The sequence below is a fragment of the Megascapheus bottae genome, chromosome 16, assembly GCF_031878675.1.
Source record: "Megascapheus bottae isolate mThoBot1 chromosome 16, mThoBot2.hap1, whole genome shotgun sequence".
Classification (NCBI taxonomy): domain Eukaryota; kingdom Metazoa; phylum Chordata; class Mammalia; order Rodentia; family Geomyidae; genus Megascapheus; species Megascapheus bottae.
In genome coordinates, this window is record NC_143524.1 from 46,651,434 (window position 1) to 46,667,032 (window position 15,599).

Genomic DNA, 15,599 nt, shown 5'->3' on the forward strand with positions numbered 1-15,599 from the left:
TGGAACTCTGATTCCTCCATGTGAGGGGGACATGAGGAGAGGTCCCACAGAGTAAAGGGTCCCAAGATCTGCAGGAAGGGGAGCCTGCAAGAGGGTACCTCCCCAGTTCCCTGTCTAGGCAGTCACCCATAGGAGAGTTTAGTGGGAAAACCCCGGCTCTGTCTGGTCACTTGGGCTGCTGCTGGCCACTGCTCAGACCAGGCTAAGGAGGCCTGTGAGGAAGGCCTTCAGCGGAGGCACAAGGCAGGCCTGGCATCAGGCTCGCTCAGCCTCAGCTGGGCAACTAGGCCCGGGGCAGGTGGGGAGCAAGGGAGAAAGATTTCAGACTCAAGGTCTGCCCCCAGAGGACGTGCCAGGTGGAAAGACCTAGTCCTTGGTCAGAAAGCACAGAAGCCATCGAAAGATAGGCTCTGGGCTGGGAGTTTGGCCTAGTGATAGAGTGCTTTTGCCTAGCATGCATGAAGACCTGGGTTCAATTCCTCGGTACCACATACATAGAAGAAAGCCAAAAGCAGTGCTGTGGCTCAATTGGTAGAGCTTTAACTCTGAGAAAACCTAAGGACAGTGCTCAGGCCCTGAGCCCAAGCCCAGGACTGGCAAAAAAAAGAAAATAAAAGAAAAGAAAAAGACAGGCTCTCTCCACAGTAGGCTAGAGTCTGATTGGGCTTTTACACAAGGCCCTCAGGGCCTTGCACATTGTGGGAAAATGAAATCTAGTGGTCAAGTTTCTCTCCTCTATGTTGAACTGGACAGAGAGAGACCTGCAGAGGGAGAGAAGCAGATTGAATACCCAGTCATCCTGTTAGCTGCTGGCAGGGAGAGGTTGGTGTCCCCAAGCCTGCTCTTTCCTTATACTAACTGGAGGGGTTCTGGTCCTTCTGCCTCAGTACCATAAGCTGCAGGGGAACCACTGCCCCCAACTCTGGTCTCTAGCAGGTTCTCAGTAGCCACCCTCCTGGCTGCCCATGCCTCCTCCCTCTGTGGGAGTGTATGGACAGGGTGGGAGGCAGGCCTCAAAGGGCCTTTGTGAGTCCCAGCTGCGGGTACAGCTGTGGGCACTAGCTCTCTCAGCCTGCTCCTGTTTTATCCCTTACTACCCTTGCTCTGACCTTGCTCCTGCCCTCAGCTGGCACTTAGGATGATTATGGAATTGTGGGGTTGAGGCCTAAGACCCAGCAGGCCCCAGCTGGCATTCCTTTGAGCCCCAAGGAGTCCTGCCACGCCTCCTCTCCTTCTGTGCCTTGCTCCTGGGCACATGCCAAGTGCCACCCTCCTAGCTCATGGAGGAAGTAGACAGAGCCACAGCTGTGGTTGGGCAGTGGAAGTCAAGGGGAGGCCTCAAGGCAGAACCCAGGGTCATGACAGAAGTGGTTCAAGCCTGTGGGGTGGGGCCTGGTGGAGAACAAGGGCAGGGGATGGGGAGGAATCCCTGTGGGGGCTGGGATGTAGAACCCGCCCACTGGCAGGATGACCAGTTTGTGGAGCAGGAAGTTAGGTTGCCTTGGTCAGGGGTGGGATGGGTCCAACTCTTGACCTTAAGCACCCAGAAACAGGCCTGGGGCTGCTGTTTCCATAAAGTTTAACTTCCTGGTTCTGTGTCCGGCTGTTTACAACAGCAGAAAACCAAAGCCCAAGGGACGCCCTTGGTCATTTCTCTCCTGTTCCCCAGCTCTTCTATGTTGATCATTCTGCCTTTGCTATCCCTTAAAGGTTCACTTCAGCCAGCCTCTGACCCCCCTTCCTCCCAGCCTCCCTGCCTCCTTGCTTCCCAGCTCTCAAAAGGGAGTGAGTAGCCTGAGAGACAGGTAGACTTGTCTCCCGCCTGCACTCTACCTTCCTGAGATGAAGTGTAGTCTTGACCAAGTTACCACCCCTTCTCCCCCTCCCTGGCCTCAGGTTCCTCACTTGGTCTGGAATGACTTGGGGAGTCGGAGATGTCAGGCACATGGAAGCTTCACCCCAACTTGCCTATCTTTGCCTTGCCAACTCTGTGTTGGGGACCCATAGCAGCCTGGGGTTCCCTCCCTGATTGGCTGTGCAGGCGGGACAGGCCTTGTCCTTCTCAGTCACCTAGAAGACCTGGCCTGGGCCCCACCCCTGCAGCCACATTATGTTTTGTTCTTTCCAGTGCAATAAACAAGGCTGGTCTCCTTCCCACACGAGAGCCTGGGAGCTCAAGAAGTTGTTCCCCAGGGCACAAACTGGAGCATTCCCCTCTCTCCATGGTCTTCCTCTCATCCTGAGACAGCAAGCCTGGTGGGGGTACTTGGTGAACTACAAAAGGGGACAAGGAGCTCAGTACCCATGGCTCATGCCTGTAATCTTAGCTACTCAAGAGGCTGAAGATGGTTTGAAGCCAGCCTGATCAGACAAATGTGTGACACTCTTTCTAAATACTCAGCAAAAAGATGGTCGTGGTGGTTCACGCCTGTAATCCCAACTACTTACTTAGGAGGCAGAGATCCAAGGATCACAGTTTGAAACCAGCCAAGTGAAGAAAGGCCATGAGATTCATATTTCCAATTAAGCACTAGAAAAGCTGAAATGGAGCTATGGCTCAAGTGTTAGAGTACTAGTCTCAAGCAGAAAAGCCAGAAGTGGAGCTGAATTCTAGCCTTAGGACTAGCCAAAAAAGAAAAAGAAAAAGAAAAAAACAACCAGACGTGGAACTATGTTTCAAGTGTTAGAGCACTTGTCTTGAATGAAAAAGCTAAGCAAGAATGCAAGGTCTCAGGGCTGCCCTGGTGACTCACACCTATAATCCTAGCTATTTAGGAGGCTGACATCTGAAGATTCTGGTTCAAAGCCAGTCCAGGCAGGAAAGTCCTTGAGACTCTTATTTCCAATTAACCACCAGAAAACTAGAAGTGGTACTGTGGCTCAAAGTGGTAGAGTGCTAGCCTTGATCAAAAGACCTCCAGGTGGGGCTGTAAGTTTGGCCTAGTGGTAGATTGCTTGCCTAACATGCACAAAGACCTGGTTCAATTCCTCGGTACCACATACATAGGAAAAAAAAAAAAAAAAGCTGGAAGTGGCGTTGAGGCTCAAGTGGTAGAGCTCTAGCCTCGAGAAAACCCAAGGCCCAAGGACAGTGCTCAGGAATTGAGCTCAAGCCCAGTACTGGCAAAAAAAAAAAAAAGCTCCAGGACAGTGCCCAGACCCCAAGTTCAAGCCTTTCAACTGAAAAAGAAAAGAATGCAAGGCTCTGAGTTTAAGCCCCAGTACCAGCACAAAAAGGGGGATGGGACAAAGAAGGATCTTATGAATAGATGTCAGTTTGGGAATCTCCCAGAATTCTCCCAAGATAGCCAGGTGGTTATTTTATTTTATTGTTGGGATGATGTACAGAGGGGTTACGATTACATTCATCAGGTAGTGGGTACATTACTTTTTTTGCCAGTCCTGGGGCTTAAACTTAGGGCCTAAGCACTGTCCTTGGGCTTTCTCAAGGCTAGAGCTCTACCACTTGAGCCAAAGCACCATTTCCAGCTTTTTCTATGTATGTGGTACCAAGGAATTGAACTGAACCTGGGTGTTTTTGCCTGCTAGGCAAGCACTCTACCACTAGGCCAAATTCCTGGCCAAACTTCTTGAACATTGTTACCCCTTCCCATGTTTTTCTCCTACTTTCCCTCCCCCCACCCCTCAACCCCTGGGACTCACCTTCTAGGGAAGAGGCTGCTTCTCCATTATATTGAAAGTTAGATTAGATCTCAGAAGGGGCTGCTAGTGGACACTGACAACTGTGGCTAGATGGGCCTCTGTCCTGTCCAGGAATGAACCCCCAAGGTGGGCAGTGCAGTCAGTCTTATCAGAGGAGATGGCATGCAGGATGGGCATTGTGGGAGGAGATGGAGACAGGAGGAGGCTGGGAGACTTGCAGAGGAAGGGCCAAGACTCCCAAGGACAGATGCTGTGCTCCTATCCTGGGCAGAGATCCTGCGCACTGTCCAGGTGTTGATTTCTTCTGTGATCTGAGGATGCAGGAAGGGTGAGGGGGTGTCTGGTGCAAAGGGCCGGGAGCTCTGCAGGTGTGACCCATGCAAGGACCCGCTGCATTCCTAATGCTGCATTCCTGGTTGTGCACCGGGACTGGAAACCTGAATGTCTTGCCAGGCAGAGATAGAAATGGCTTAGGGCCAGGCTTGATCTTGTCAAGCTGGTTTTTCAGCCTGAATTCCCCACTGCCCCCAAGGCCATGGCCCTAAAGGTGTGTTGACTAGAGGAGTTGTCTCAGAACAGCTCAGCCAGGACTCAGGTCCTGAGAGTGCTCAGCCAGCAGGACTCATAGCTAGTCCCATCCAGTCCCTTCCTGCTCTGTCTCCCTCCCAGACCTTGATCTGCTCACCTTGGAGGTGGCCCAGAGCTCCCGGGCTGGCAGCGAGACCCAGAGACAAAGCCAAAGAATCCTGGCATGAAAGCACAGGTGGCCAGGTTCAAGGGAGGGGCGTGGCTGAGGCAGCATCTCTCTAGGCAGTAGCTCAGCCCCATTTTAGGTTGTTTGGGGTTCTTGTTCCCCTCCTTGCCTGTAGCCCACAGCCTTCCCCACACCTGCTTTGAAGGCACGGCCCATCTTGGCAGCCGCTCTGATCTCGCTGGTTGCTGAGGTGACCTCTGCTCGTGAAGAGGCTGAGTCTTGGCTCCCCTTCTCAAAGGACCTGCCAGTGGTCAAAGATCGTCCCTCACTCATTCTGTGGCCCATGTCCAGCTGTTGGCCCAAGAAAGGCAGAACAAATACTGGTCTTGAAAAGCCAGGCTTCACGTCAGTGAGATGAGGCCTGAGAATCTGCTGCAGTTGTGACTGTAAGCTGGAAGTGGAAGGGAACCCCAGATGTCACTTTCCCCAGCTGCTCTGGGGACACCAGACTCTTAGCTTGACTCTTCCAGCTTTGGTTCCTTCTGCCTCCCTTCAGGGTCTCCAAGGGGCAGATGGCGAAATCACTGCTTCCAGGGGCTGGGAAGCTGGGCTGAGAGATAAGATAGAGGTGGGGCACAGGGCTGGAAGTAGCAAACAGACCAAGCTGCTCTCTCTGCTTGAGTATGGCCTTGTGACCAAAGAAGAGCAGGTTTTCCTGTGATCTTGGTGCTGGGCCCCCAAACTGTGCTGTGGGGAAGTTACCATGCTGCTTGGTCCTGGGCTGTCCTGTGATCCTGGCTGGAAAGAGCAGCCACGTCTCAGGAGCAGTCCCTCCCACCCCCTCCTCCCAACCAAAACCACACACACTTATACCCAGGCCTTTGCCCTGGCCTCTTAGCTTGCACTGAGCAGAAGAATCTCAAATGCTTTATGAGGTCCTTTTGTCTCATTTCCTCCTGCTAAGCTCTGCATCACCTTTGTCAGTGTAGGCCTTACATGGCCCTGCCAAGATAACATCCTGTTCATTTACCTAAGTGAGGGATAGAGGCCAGGAGAGTTACAGCCACTGGCTCCAGGTTGCACAGCCAGTTACATGGGAAGCAGGAATCCGTGTCTCGTCTTCCTGGTTCTGCTGCCCTCTACTGGCTGCCTGTGGAAAGGCTGCAGGAGCAAACCTGAGCCTCTGCCCTCTGGCCTGTATGTGGCTGGGGCTCCAACCTGTCTGCACCTGTCAACATGTCAGCTATGTTCACATCTCAGGACCACCGCAGGGTCTGTTGTGATACCAGCAGGTGCCTGAAAGACATGTCTCAGTGTCTGCTCCCACCTTGAAGAGTTGTTGCCCCTCTCATCAATGGGAGAAGCTGATGGAGAACAGGAAGGCCTAGGTGGGACCCCTGAGCATGCCTGGACTGGACAGGGAAGGCACCCCATAACTCCCAGCTCTGTTACAGCCTGGCCCTCCAGCCCATGTGGGCCGGTGGCTGTGCAACCTTCTCTGCTTCCCTGGCCTGAGCACTGTCTGCTGCCTTTAGAAATGAGCCAGCTGAGGCCGGGCACAGTGGCTCATGCCTGTAATCCTAGCTACTCAGGAGGCTGAGATCTGAGGATTGCAGTTCAAAGCCAGCTGGGGCACTGAAGCACGTGAGACTCTTATCTTCAATTAACCACTAGAAAATGGGAAGTGGGCTGTGACTCAAGGGGTAGGGCGGTAGTCTTGCGTGAAGAGTTCAGGGACAGCACCCAGGCCCAGAGTCCAAGCCCCACAACTTACCAACGGGGGAAAAAAAAAAGACATGAGCCAGCTGCCATCTGTGGCCTGGGTGGGTTTTACACTGTTGGAAGGCGGGAAGGGGGGCCATTTCAGCTTCTGTCTCTTCTTTTTCCCACTCCACAGCACAGCCTTGGGGGCCTTTAAAGAAAAACTTCATGTCCTTCATGTCCCAGTTCTCAGTAATGTTTCACTCTAAAACTGGAGTTTGGAGTTTTGGTTCATCAACTCCAGTGCAGATGCCTTTCAAGACTGCCTGTGTGCTCAGAGAAACTCCCTGCGTGCTTATGAAGAACAAATCAGTTAATAATGTCTATCACAAACAGCAATAGCCCCATGGATTCTCATTCTTACTGTTATTACCTGTTTACTCAGAAAAAAAGTGGATGGAGTACCAGTTGTAAATATTTTATTCACAACATATACAAAGGCGAACTAAACAGATAGGAGATTTGCCTTGGGGCTTGGTGACATGGGTTGTTTTGAACAAGTGCTGGAGCTTGAACTCATGGCTTTGCACTTTTTTTTGCCAGTCCTGGTCCTTGAACTCTGGGTCTGAGCACTGTTCTTGGGCTTTCTCAAGGCCCTACCACTTGAGCCACAGCACCATTTCCAGCTTTTTACTATATATGTGGTACCGAGAAATTGAACCTGGTCTTTGTGCATGCTAAGCTAGCACTCTTACCACTACGCCAAACTTCTGGCCCCTGTACTTTTTTCAGGGGGGGGGGGGAGGAGCTAGTCCTGGGGACTGAACTCAGGGCCTGGACACTGTCCATGGACACTTTTTGCTCAAGGCTAGTGCTCTTCCACTTGAGCCACAGCACCACTCCTGGCTTTTTCTGTGTATGTGGTACCATAGCCTTGAACCCAGGGCTTCATGCATGCTAAGCGAGCACTCTCCCACTAGGCTATGCTCCCAGCACTGGCTTTGCATTTCGGCTTGGCTTTTTCCTCTCAAAGCTGACTGTCTACCACCTGAGATATGCTTCCCCTTCTGACGTTTTACTGGCTAACGGAACATCAGAGTCTCCTTGACTCTTCTGCCTGGGCTGGCTTCAAACAGCGATCCTCACATCTCAGCCTCCTGATTAGCTAGGGCTACGGGCATTAATCACCAGTGCTAGGGTGAACACTTTGGTTGAGAACAATGCCTGAATGTGCCTAGAAGAATGACTGTAGACTATACTCTTGGCGAGAATTGGCTCTGTCTGCTCTGTTTCAGTGTTTTGTGGAGAGGGCAGCAGACACTTCATGTTTATTGATTGTGTCAGTGAATATACTTTTGGGAGAGGCCCAGCTAAAGCTAGGCACTGCCACTAGATTATGTGCAAAAAGTGGAAGGGAGGGAGGGAAGGAGAGAAGGAGAGAAGGAGGGAAGGAAGGAAGGAAGTCTCAAAGAAGTGGGAAGCCTAGGTGGCAGCCTCTGGGCATCACCAAGTGCAGGAGATGGAACCCACCCTGGATCCTTCCATGCAGGCAGAGCAGGGGGATTCCAGAAAGTAGAAGAAGCTGCAGGCGGGGCACTGAACAGTGAGTTTCATGGCCAGGCTCTCAGTATATCCCATGGAACAACCCATGATCATGCCAACCAGTTTCTATAGAAAGCCAAGAGAAAGTTCTCTTCCCTACTTGGGCAACTGTGTGCTGTGTGCCTTTAACAAGTTGCTTCCCCCCTCTAAACCCTCAGGCCTCATTTGCAACCCCATACTAATACTCAGATGGGGTATGGATTGGCACAAAGGACTTGCTACATGGCACGTCGGCGTCCCAGTTTCCCCTCCCCATGCGCCCATCGTAGATCATCTCTACATCCTCATCCCACTGAGATGAGCCCTGCAAGGTTGGCTACTCAGGGAGGCCACAGAGGTCAGAGGAAGGCTAATGGCCCAGGATCCTGCCCCACTGAGGTCCTTCCATGGTTTTCATGCACTGTCTTATCTTAGATGGAAAAGCTCGATCCAGTGGGGAAAGGGAGAGGCCCAAGGAAGACCTGGTGGATTTGGGAAGCAGAAAGCCATGACCATCTCCACCCTCTCTGGTCCTCACACTGTTCCTGCCTTCTCTGTAGGACATCTGCGAGGACCCCCGCCTCTTTGTGGATGGCATCAGCTCCCATGACCTGCACCAGGGCCAGGTGGGCAACTGCTGGTTCGTGGCTGCCTGCTCATCACTTGCCTCCCGAGAGTCGCTGTGGCAAAAGGTGAGGCAGGGGGGCGTGTAGGGAGGGGGGATAAAGGCGAAGGCTGCCAGCTCAGCCTGACGTAGGACTTGGTGAACATCTGTACCAGGGCTCGTGTAGGGGCAAACATTGGGTTTGCCCTTCTTCGTCACTGAGAGTCCCCACAAACAGGTCCAGGGATGGTGTGGAGTTCTTAAGGGGGTCTCAGGTGTGTCCCCTCCCCACTGTTGGAGGTCTGGGTGCCTGGAGCAAAACAATGTGGAAGTTTCTTCCTGCATCATTTTCAGTGTGGACAGACCACTAGCACTTAGGAACCCGCTGTGTGAGGTGAAGCAGGTGGTATCCTTCTCTGGGCCCTTGTTTCCCAGTTGTTCAGCAGGATAAGTTCAGGTAACTTCAGGCCTTTGAATGGGGCCTGGTCCTGCGACCTGGGCTTTTCATAGCAGCACTTAACAGTGAGGTTGCCAAAGCTCAGGGCTCCATTCCTGAAGAACTAGGGAGGCTGGAGTGGAGGCCACATTTGAATTGTTGGTGAGGTTCAGGGGAGAGCTGGGTTCCCATCCTGGCAAACAGCAGTTTCTATTCCTTTCCTGTCTTTCCTGCTCTGCCCTTCTTTTTTCGGCAGCAGGGTGGGGGGTGGGTGGGCAGTTGTGGGGCTTGAATTCTGGCCTGGGTATTGTCCTTGAGCTCTTCAGCTCAAGGCTAGCGTTCTACCCCTTGAGCCACAGTGCCACTTCCAGTTTTCTAGTGGTTTAATTGGAGATAAGAGTCTCACAGACTTTCATGCCTGAGCTGGCTTTGAACAGTGATCCTCAGATCTCAGCCTCCTGAGTAGCTAGGATTACAGGCGTGAGCCACCAGCGCCCTGTTGTCTCTGCCCTTCTTGCTGTCCCTTCTCAGGGCTGATGGAGGGGTTTGAGCCCCAGCCTTCCCATTTGGAAATCGTGTGACTCACCTTGGACTCACCTTTGTCTGTAAAAGAGAGCCGCCGTTTCTCAGGGAGGCCGGAAGCAGGGGACGAGATGCCGCAGGATCTGGCAGTGTGGTGCTCAATGGCCCACGGTGGCCATCAGTATTTCTGAAACACAGGGAAGCTGGGCACTAGAGACACAAGTTGTTTTCCCTTTGTCCTCTGAAGCATTCCTTGACCAGCAGAGGGCACTGTGTCCTTGGCTGAGGCCCGGACTGTGGGAGATGCCCCTGTTCTAAAGTCCATTGAACAGAGTAAAGCCCTTCACAGTCCTGCAGTGTCACCTGGGGGCCCAGCTTCTGATGGTCTTGTAGAGTCAGTACAGCTAGGACATGGACCCTTTGAGGCCATCAGAACCTACCACCACAGCCTATAGATGTGGGGTATCCAAGCTAGGCCTCAGAGAGGTGTTCTTTAGCCCTTCAACAGCTATCTCTTATGGACTCCCAGTCCTAGAGAAGGTCTGGGTCTGAGCAGTTCTTGGGATATGTGACTAGTATATTGCATATTCCTTCTGTTTCCTCCCTCCGGGATCTCCCTGTTCCCTGACTCCCTCCCTTTCTCCCCTTCCTTCCTTCCTTCCTTCCTTCCTTCCTTCCTTCCTTCCTTCCTTCTTTCCTTCTTCCCTTCCTTCCTTCCTTCCTTTTTTTCCCTCCCCTTTCCCTTCTCTCTTTGTTCAGTAGTGGGGCTTGAACTCAGAGCCTGGGTGCTATCCATGAGCTTTTTGACTCAAGGCTAGCACTCTATCACTTTGAGCCACCGTTCCATTTCCCATTTTCTGGTGGTTATTTGGAGATAAGAGTCTCACAGACTTTCCTGCCCAGACTGGCTTCAAACTGAGATCCTCGGATCTCAGTCTCCAGATTTGCAAGGCTTATAGGCATGACCTATCAGTGCCAGGCTTCTTTTCTTTTATTGTGGTGCTAGTACTGGGACTTGAACTTGGGGCCTGGGCACTGTCCCTTAGCTTGTTTGCTCAAGAATGGCACTCTATAAACTTGAACCACAGCTCCACTTCTGGCTTTTTGCCAGTTAATTGGAGATAAAAGTCTCATTCCTGCCCAGGCTGGATTCGAACCATAATCCTCATATCTCAGCCTCCAAAATAGCTAGAATTTAGGCATGAGCTACCAGCCCCTGGCTTCCAGCCACTTTCTCTGAGTCCAGAACTAGTCTCCTTTCTCTGAGCCCCCATGCCCAGCTAGGTAAGGCCCAGCCCTGTAATTGCCTATTTATCTGCTACCTCCCGTCTTGAGGTGAGGTCCCTGCACGCAGAACTGGCCCAAGGTATAGCCTGCCAATGAGGCTGATACAGCTGGCACAGAGGGCTTGGGAGAGTTTTGGAAATGAAGGCTTCCCCACTTCGCCCCAAAGATTGTTTGACCCAGATTGACAGTTCCACAGATAGCCTCACTAGCTGGTCTTCCTTGCCTCCAGTGGAACAGAGCCTAACTGGGCCTATCTGTACATTTGAAGGGGGGAAACACCCCTCCCTGCCACTCTGTCCCAGCTCCCTCTCCCCCCACAGCTCCCCATCCAGCCGGTGGCAGAGGCCCAGGGCTCCGGGCATGCTGGGTATCTTCAACAGGCCTGTATTTAACTGGGGCAAAGCTCCTCCTGTAGGGGGCTGGGATGCCAGCCCTGGTGGTCTCAGAGGCTGATCTCCAGTGGTCTGGTCCCCAAGGAGGATGGGGCAGGGCTGGGCACTCTTAGTAATTGTATGGTACCTCCGGCTGCTGCTGTGGCGACAGCCCCTGGGTCCTTGAAGGTGTCCCTGGGGAGCTCATTACTGTGCCCTGTGTCCCTGTCCCTGATGACTGGATCCTGTTTGTTTTTACCCCTTACTTTCTTGGCCTGTTGCCCTACAGGGGGTCCCTGACCAGTCCTCATTTTCTCCTTGGAAGGACAGTGAAAGAGTCGGGGTGCTGTCCTATATCCTGTGGGCTGAGCCACAGGACAGCGGTTTCACACCCTGACATAATGATCCTCTACCTGGAAGTCGCCCTTTTACTCCTAGTTTTTATTTTTTTATTTTATTTATTTATTTATTTATGTATTTATTTTGGGCTTGAGCTCAGGGCCTGAGCACTGTCCTTGGATTTTTCTCAAGACTAGAGCTCTACCACTTGAGCCTCAGCACCACTTTTAGCTTTTTTCTATGTATGTGGTACCAAGGAATTGAACACGGGTCTTCGTGCATGCTAGATAAGCACTCTACCACTAGGCCAAACTCCCGGCCCTACTCCTAGTTTTTAAAGTGAACCTGGGACCAGCAGGCACAGGATTCAAAACCAACCAGACAGTGATCCAATAGGATGCTTTCGTAGTTGTAGCCTGGGGGTGGTCACGATGTTTCTGTGGGCTCAGTATGTACCTCTCCAAGTGTGGAAGGAAGACAGACCCCTGAATTTGAGGGTCTGCTGATACCCTACTTCTGTTCTGCAGACCCCTCTCATAGCAGAAGGTTCCGTGACTTCTCCAGCTCAGCTCTATTTTCCAAGAGCAGGGAGGAGACTGCAGTGACCAGACTCGGTGAACCTGCAATTGAGAGGTGACCGTTGTCTTGAGTACCTGGTACAAGACTATTGTGAGCTGCAGGCCTGCCGCCTGCCCTGCGTCACTGTGTGCCAGGCTCTGGGATAGCCCTGGCCTAGGCTGAGGGAAAGCAGCCAGGTTCATGGTTAGAAGAAAGGTGGAAGTGACCAGAATCCAGGGCAGGAGCCTGGATGTCTGTGGGGGCAAAGGTTGCGGTGGGCCATGCTGGGCCAGGGCTGGGAGAGAGAGGCCTGGGGTGGTGGTAGGGCCCCGTACTGTCTTAGTTCCATTTTGGAAGTTGCCTCTCAATTCCTTCCCTGTAAAGTGTGTCAGTTTTGCTCTCAGATTTGAAGGTTTTGAAGCCCAGCCCACCACAATAGCGTCCTGGGGAGGCAATGTGAAGAAGCACAAGAAATCGTAGTGTAGTTAAGGAGTGTGTGTGTGTGTGTGTGTGTGTGTGTGTGTGTGTGTGTGTGTGTGTTGGTGTTGGTCCTAGGACTTGAACTTTTGTTGTTTTGAGTAGGTCCTCTGGAGGATCTAGTGACTAAGCAGCAGGATATCATTGAGCTGGGCCCACAGCAGCCTCTGCCTCCTTCCTCACCTGCTAGCCACAGCCTCAGCACAGCCCTCCTACCTTCCATAGGTCTTCCCTCACCCTTACCTATCTGTCTCTTCCCATCCTGGGTGTGAAGCCTTCCGCCTTGGTCCTCAGGCTTCTGCAGGCCAAACCCCTCTGTTCAGGTGGAGACCAGGTCATACGTCCTCATCTGGATGCCAGGCTCCTGCATGTTTTGGCCCCTACCCTTAAGGCCTTGCATTATCAGTTTCTACTAACTGCTGTCCTGGACTGGCCCAGGAACCAGTGCATTCTGGGAATGCTATGTGTGCACGGCTAATAACTGCCCCCCTGTCTCTTGGCCATCCCTGACTCTCGTCTTAGTTTCTTTTCCATCAGTTTGCACCCTCGACCACCTTGATCATTTGTTCCCATACCTAAAGCCTGGGTTTAGCACTGCTGTCCCTGGAGCTCCTCAGTCCTCACCCTCAGGGCGCTCTCTCCTCAGCCCCAGCACACAGCTTCCTGAGCTGAATTTATACCTGGTTGGTGCACCATGTTCTCTCCCCCCCTGCACATATTCCTTGTGTGTATGTGCGTGTGTGTGTGTGTGTGTGTGTGTGTGTGTGTGTGTGTGTGTGTGTATGCACACACATGCCTGGGCACTGTCCTGTAGCTTTTTTCCTCAAGGCTGATGCTCTGTCACTTGAGCTACAACTCCATTCCATTTTTTTTTTGCCTTTTAGTGGTTAATCAGCAATAAGATTTACAGTCTTTTCCTGCCTAGGCTGGCTTTGAATTCTGATCCACAGATCGAAGATCTCAGCCTCCTGAGTAGCTAGGATTACAGGCTTGAGCCATTGGTGCTGGGCGTGACATTTGATGGGCTCCTTTAGCAAGTAGCCCATCATCTCAGTTGCTGTAGCATTAATAGCATTCATTCAGCATTGCTGCTGAAATGTATTCAATATTCAGCACTTGTGAGGGTCCCCCACGTGGCAGGCTTTGTTCTGCATGCTGGCTTGGAGTACTGCACAGGGTCTTGGCCCTCTCAGGGTTTATGGGCCTAATGTCTTCTTTGGGTCCCCACTGCTGTTTATGTAGCTCAAGGTATTACCAATGTACTAATCTTCATCCAGCAATGAGCCCTGCTTGTGGTCCACTGAAACCTTCAGATTTTTTTCAGTTTTTACTTCTTTGCCAGTCCTGGGCTGGAGCTCAGGGCCTGAGCCCTGACCTTGGACTTTCTCAAGGCTAGAGCTCTACTACTTGAGCCTCAGCACCACTTCTGGCTTTTTTCTATGCATGTGGTACCAAGGAATTGAACACGGGTCTTTGTGCATGCTAGGCAAGCACTGTACCACTAGGCCAAACTCCTGGCCCAACACACACAAAATTAAAAAAAAAAAAGCGTAGTTCCAGCACCAGCAGCCTGGGATGGACATGGTCAGAATGCACATTCCCAGGCTATACCACAAAGGATTAAAGCTAAAATTCCAGGGCTAGGGTCAGCAGTCCATTTCTAAGTCCTGCAGGTGATTGTGATATGCACTGAGGTTTGGGACCCTCAGCCACTGGTGGGTGGTGATGGCCGCTGGGCTGGGCCTTGGAAGGGGCAAAGGTTCCTGGGCACTTGGGAAGCAGAGCAACAGGCCTTGGTTGTTGGATATGGAAGACCGAGGCTGAGGGGGCTCAAGATGGCCTCAAGTTGGCTTGAGTGACTTCTGATCTTTAGCTAAGAAGCCCCTTCCTGCTCCCCAAGGCTGCCTGCCTTGGGGTCTTTGAGTTCCTTCTTATGGACCTACAGCGACTTCATGTTCCCCTCGCCCTGTCTCCTTGCCTCCCTTGCACACGAGCCAGCTCCCAGCCCAGCATGTAGTCAAGGTGGTTGCCACAGCAGTTGGCATCAGTGTCTGGTCCCCCGAGGATCCTGCTACCATCCTGCCTGCCATAGCATCTGCATTAGAACTGCTGTGAGAAGCAGAGAGGAAGCAGTCAGGGATGCACACCTCATTTTGAGACCTGGGTGGGGCTGGGAAGGGCAGGTGGCAGAGGAGGCGGGCCCTCCGGGTGGCCTCTTCTCTTGGCATCCGAGACTCCAGCCCACTTGGTTCCTGGACGTTGACGATAGCAGCAGCAACAGCAGCACCAGGGCCATGGCGGAGGATGGGCCTCAGAAGCAGCAGCTGGACATGCCGCTGGTCCTGGACCAGGACCTGACCCGGCAGATGCGGCTGCGTGTGGAGAGCCTGAAGCAGCGCGGGGAGAAGCGCCAGGATGGGGAGAAGCTGCTGCGGCCCGCTGAGTCCGTGTACCGCCTCGACTTCATCCAGCAGCAGAAGCTGCAGTTTGAGCGCTGGAACGTCGTGCTGGACAAGCCGGGCAAGGTCACCATCACGGGCACCTCGCAGAACTGGACGCCTGACCTCACCAACCTCATGACACGCCAGCTGCTGGACCCCGCTGCCATCTTCTGGCGCAAGGAGGACTCGGATGCCATAGACTGGAACGAGGCGGATGCCCTAGAGTTTGGGGAGCGCTTGTCAGATCTGGCCAAGATCCGCAAGGTCATGTACTTCCTCGTCACCTTCGGGGAGGGCCTGGAGCCCGCCAACCTCAAGGCCTCCGTGGTGTTTAACCAGCTGTGATGGGGCCAATTGCTGCTGCTGCTGCTGCCCCTGGCCCACTTGCCCTCCCCTGCCCAGACATCCTTCTCTGCACGTATTTTGGGGGACATTCTTCTAGCTGCTCAGCCCTTACTCACCTTTGCCAGAAGCCCCTCGAGTCATGCTTCCTCTCCTTTTCCCTGGTGCTCACACGGCAGCCCCACAGAAGAACAATTCACAGCTCTGTAGTCTAGAAGCTGGACCTGCCATAGATGACATGATAAAGGCCTCATTGAGACTCTGTGGACAGATGGACACATGGCCACAAACACCTGCCTTCTCTACTTCATTGTGACACAGAGGCTGAGTGATTGGTGGGAGGTGGGGGGGGGGGAGGCAACCAGCCACCTAGCTTCCCACAGGGACAGGGATCAGGATGACAGGAGCTCCCTCCCAGCAAGCAGGTGTTTGTTGCCCTCGGGCCACAGCACCCTTGGCTGAAGCAAAGTTGGTAATCACCCTGTCTGAGGACTAGAAAGGTGTTGTTTCTGTCATGGGCTGAGTGTGGTCCCAGGATGCCTTGAGGCAAACTTGGATATAGTGGGTGGCTGGCTCTGCAGGT

The 15,599-nt window shown here is 52.8% G+C and overlaps 2 protein-coding genes across 2 annotated transcripts in view; both read left to right on the forward strand.

Moving 5' to 3' along the window:
* The window catches only part of Capn5 (calpain 5), a 50,585-nt gene that overhangs the window by 14,787 nt on the left and 20,199 nt on the right, over positions 1–15,599 (forward strand). The window contains exon 3 of the mRNA XM_090348466.1: positions 8,200–8,331. Within this exon, the coding sequence (XP_090204592.1) occupies positions 8,200–8,331 (132 nt within the window). The remainder of the gene's footprint in view (positions 1–8,199; positions 8,332–15,599) is intronic.
* Positions 14,416–15,019, forward strand: Omp (olfactory marker protein). The gene has a single exon (XM_090349121.1). The coding sequence runs from the start codon at positions 14,528–14,530 to the stop codon at positions 15,017–15,019; it is 492 nt and encodes a 163-aa protein (XP_090205247.1). The 5' UTR covers positions 14,416–14,527.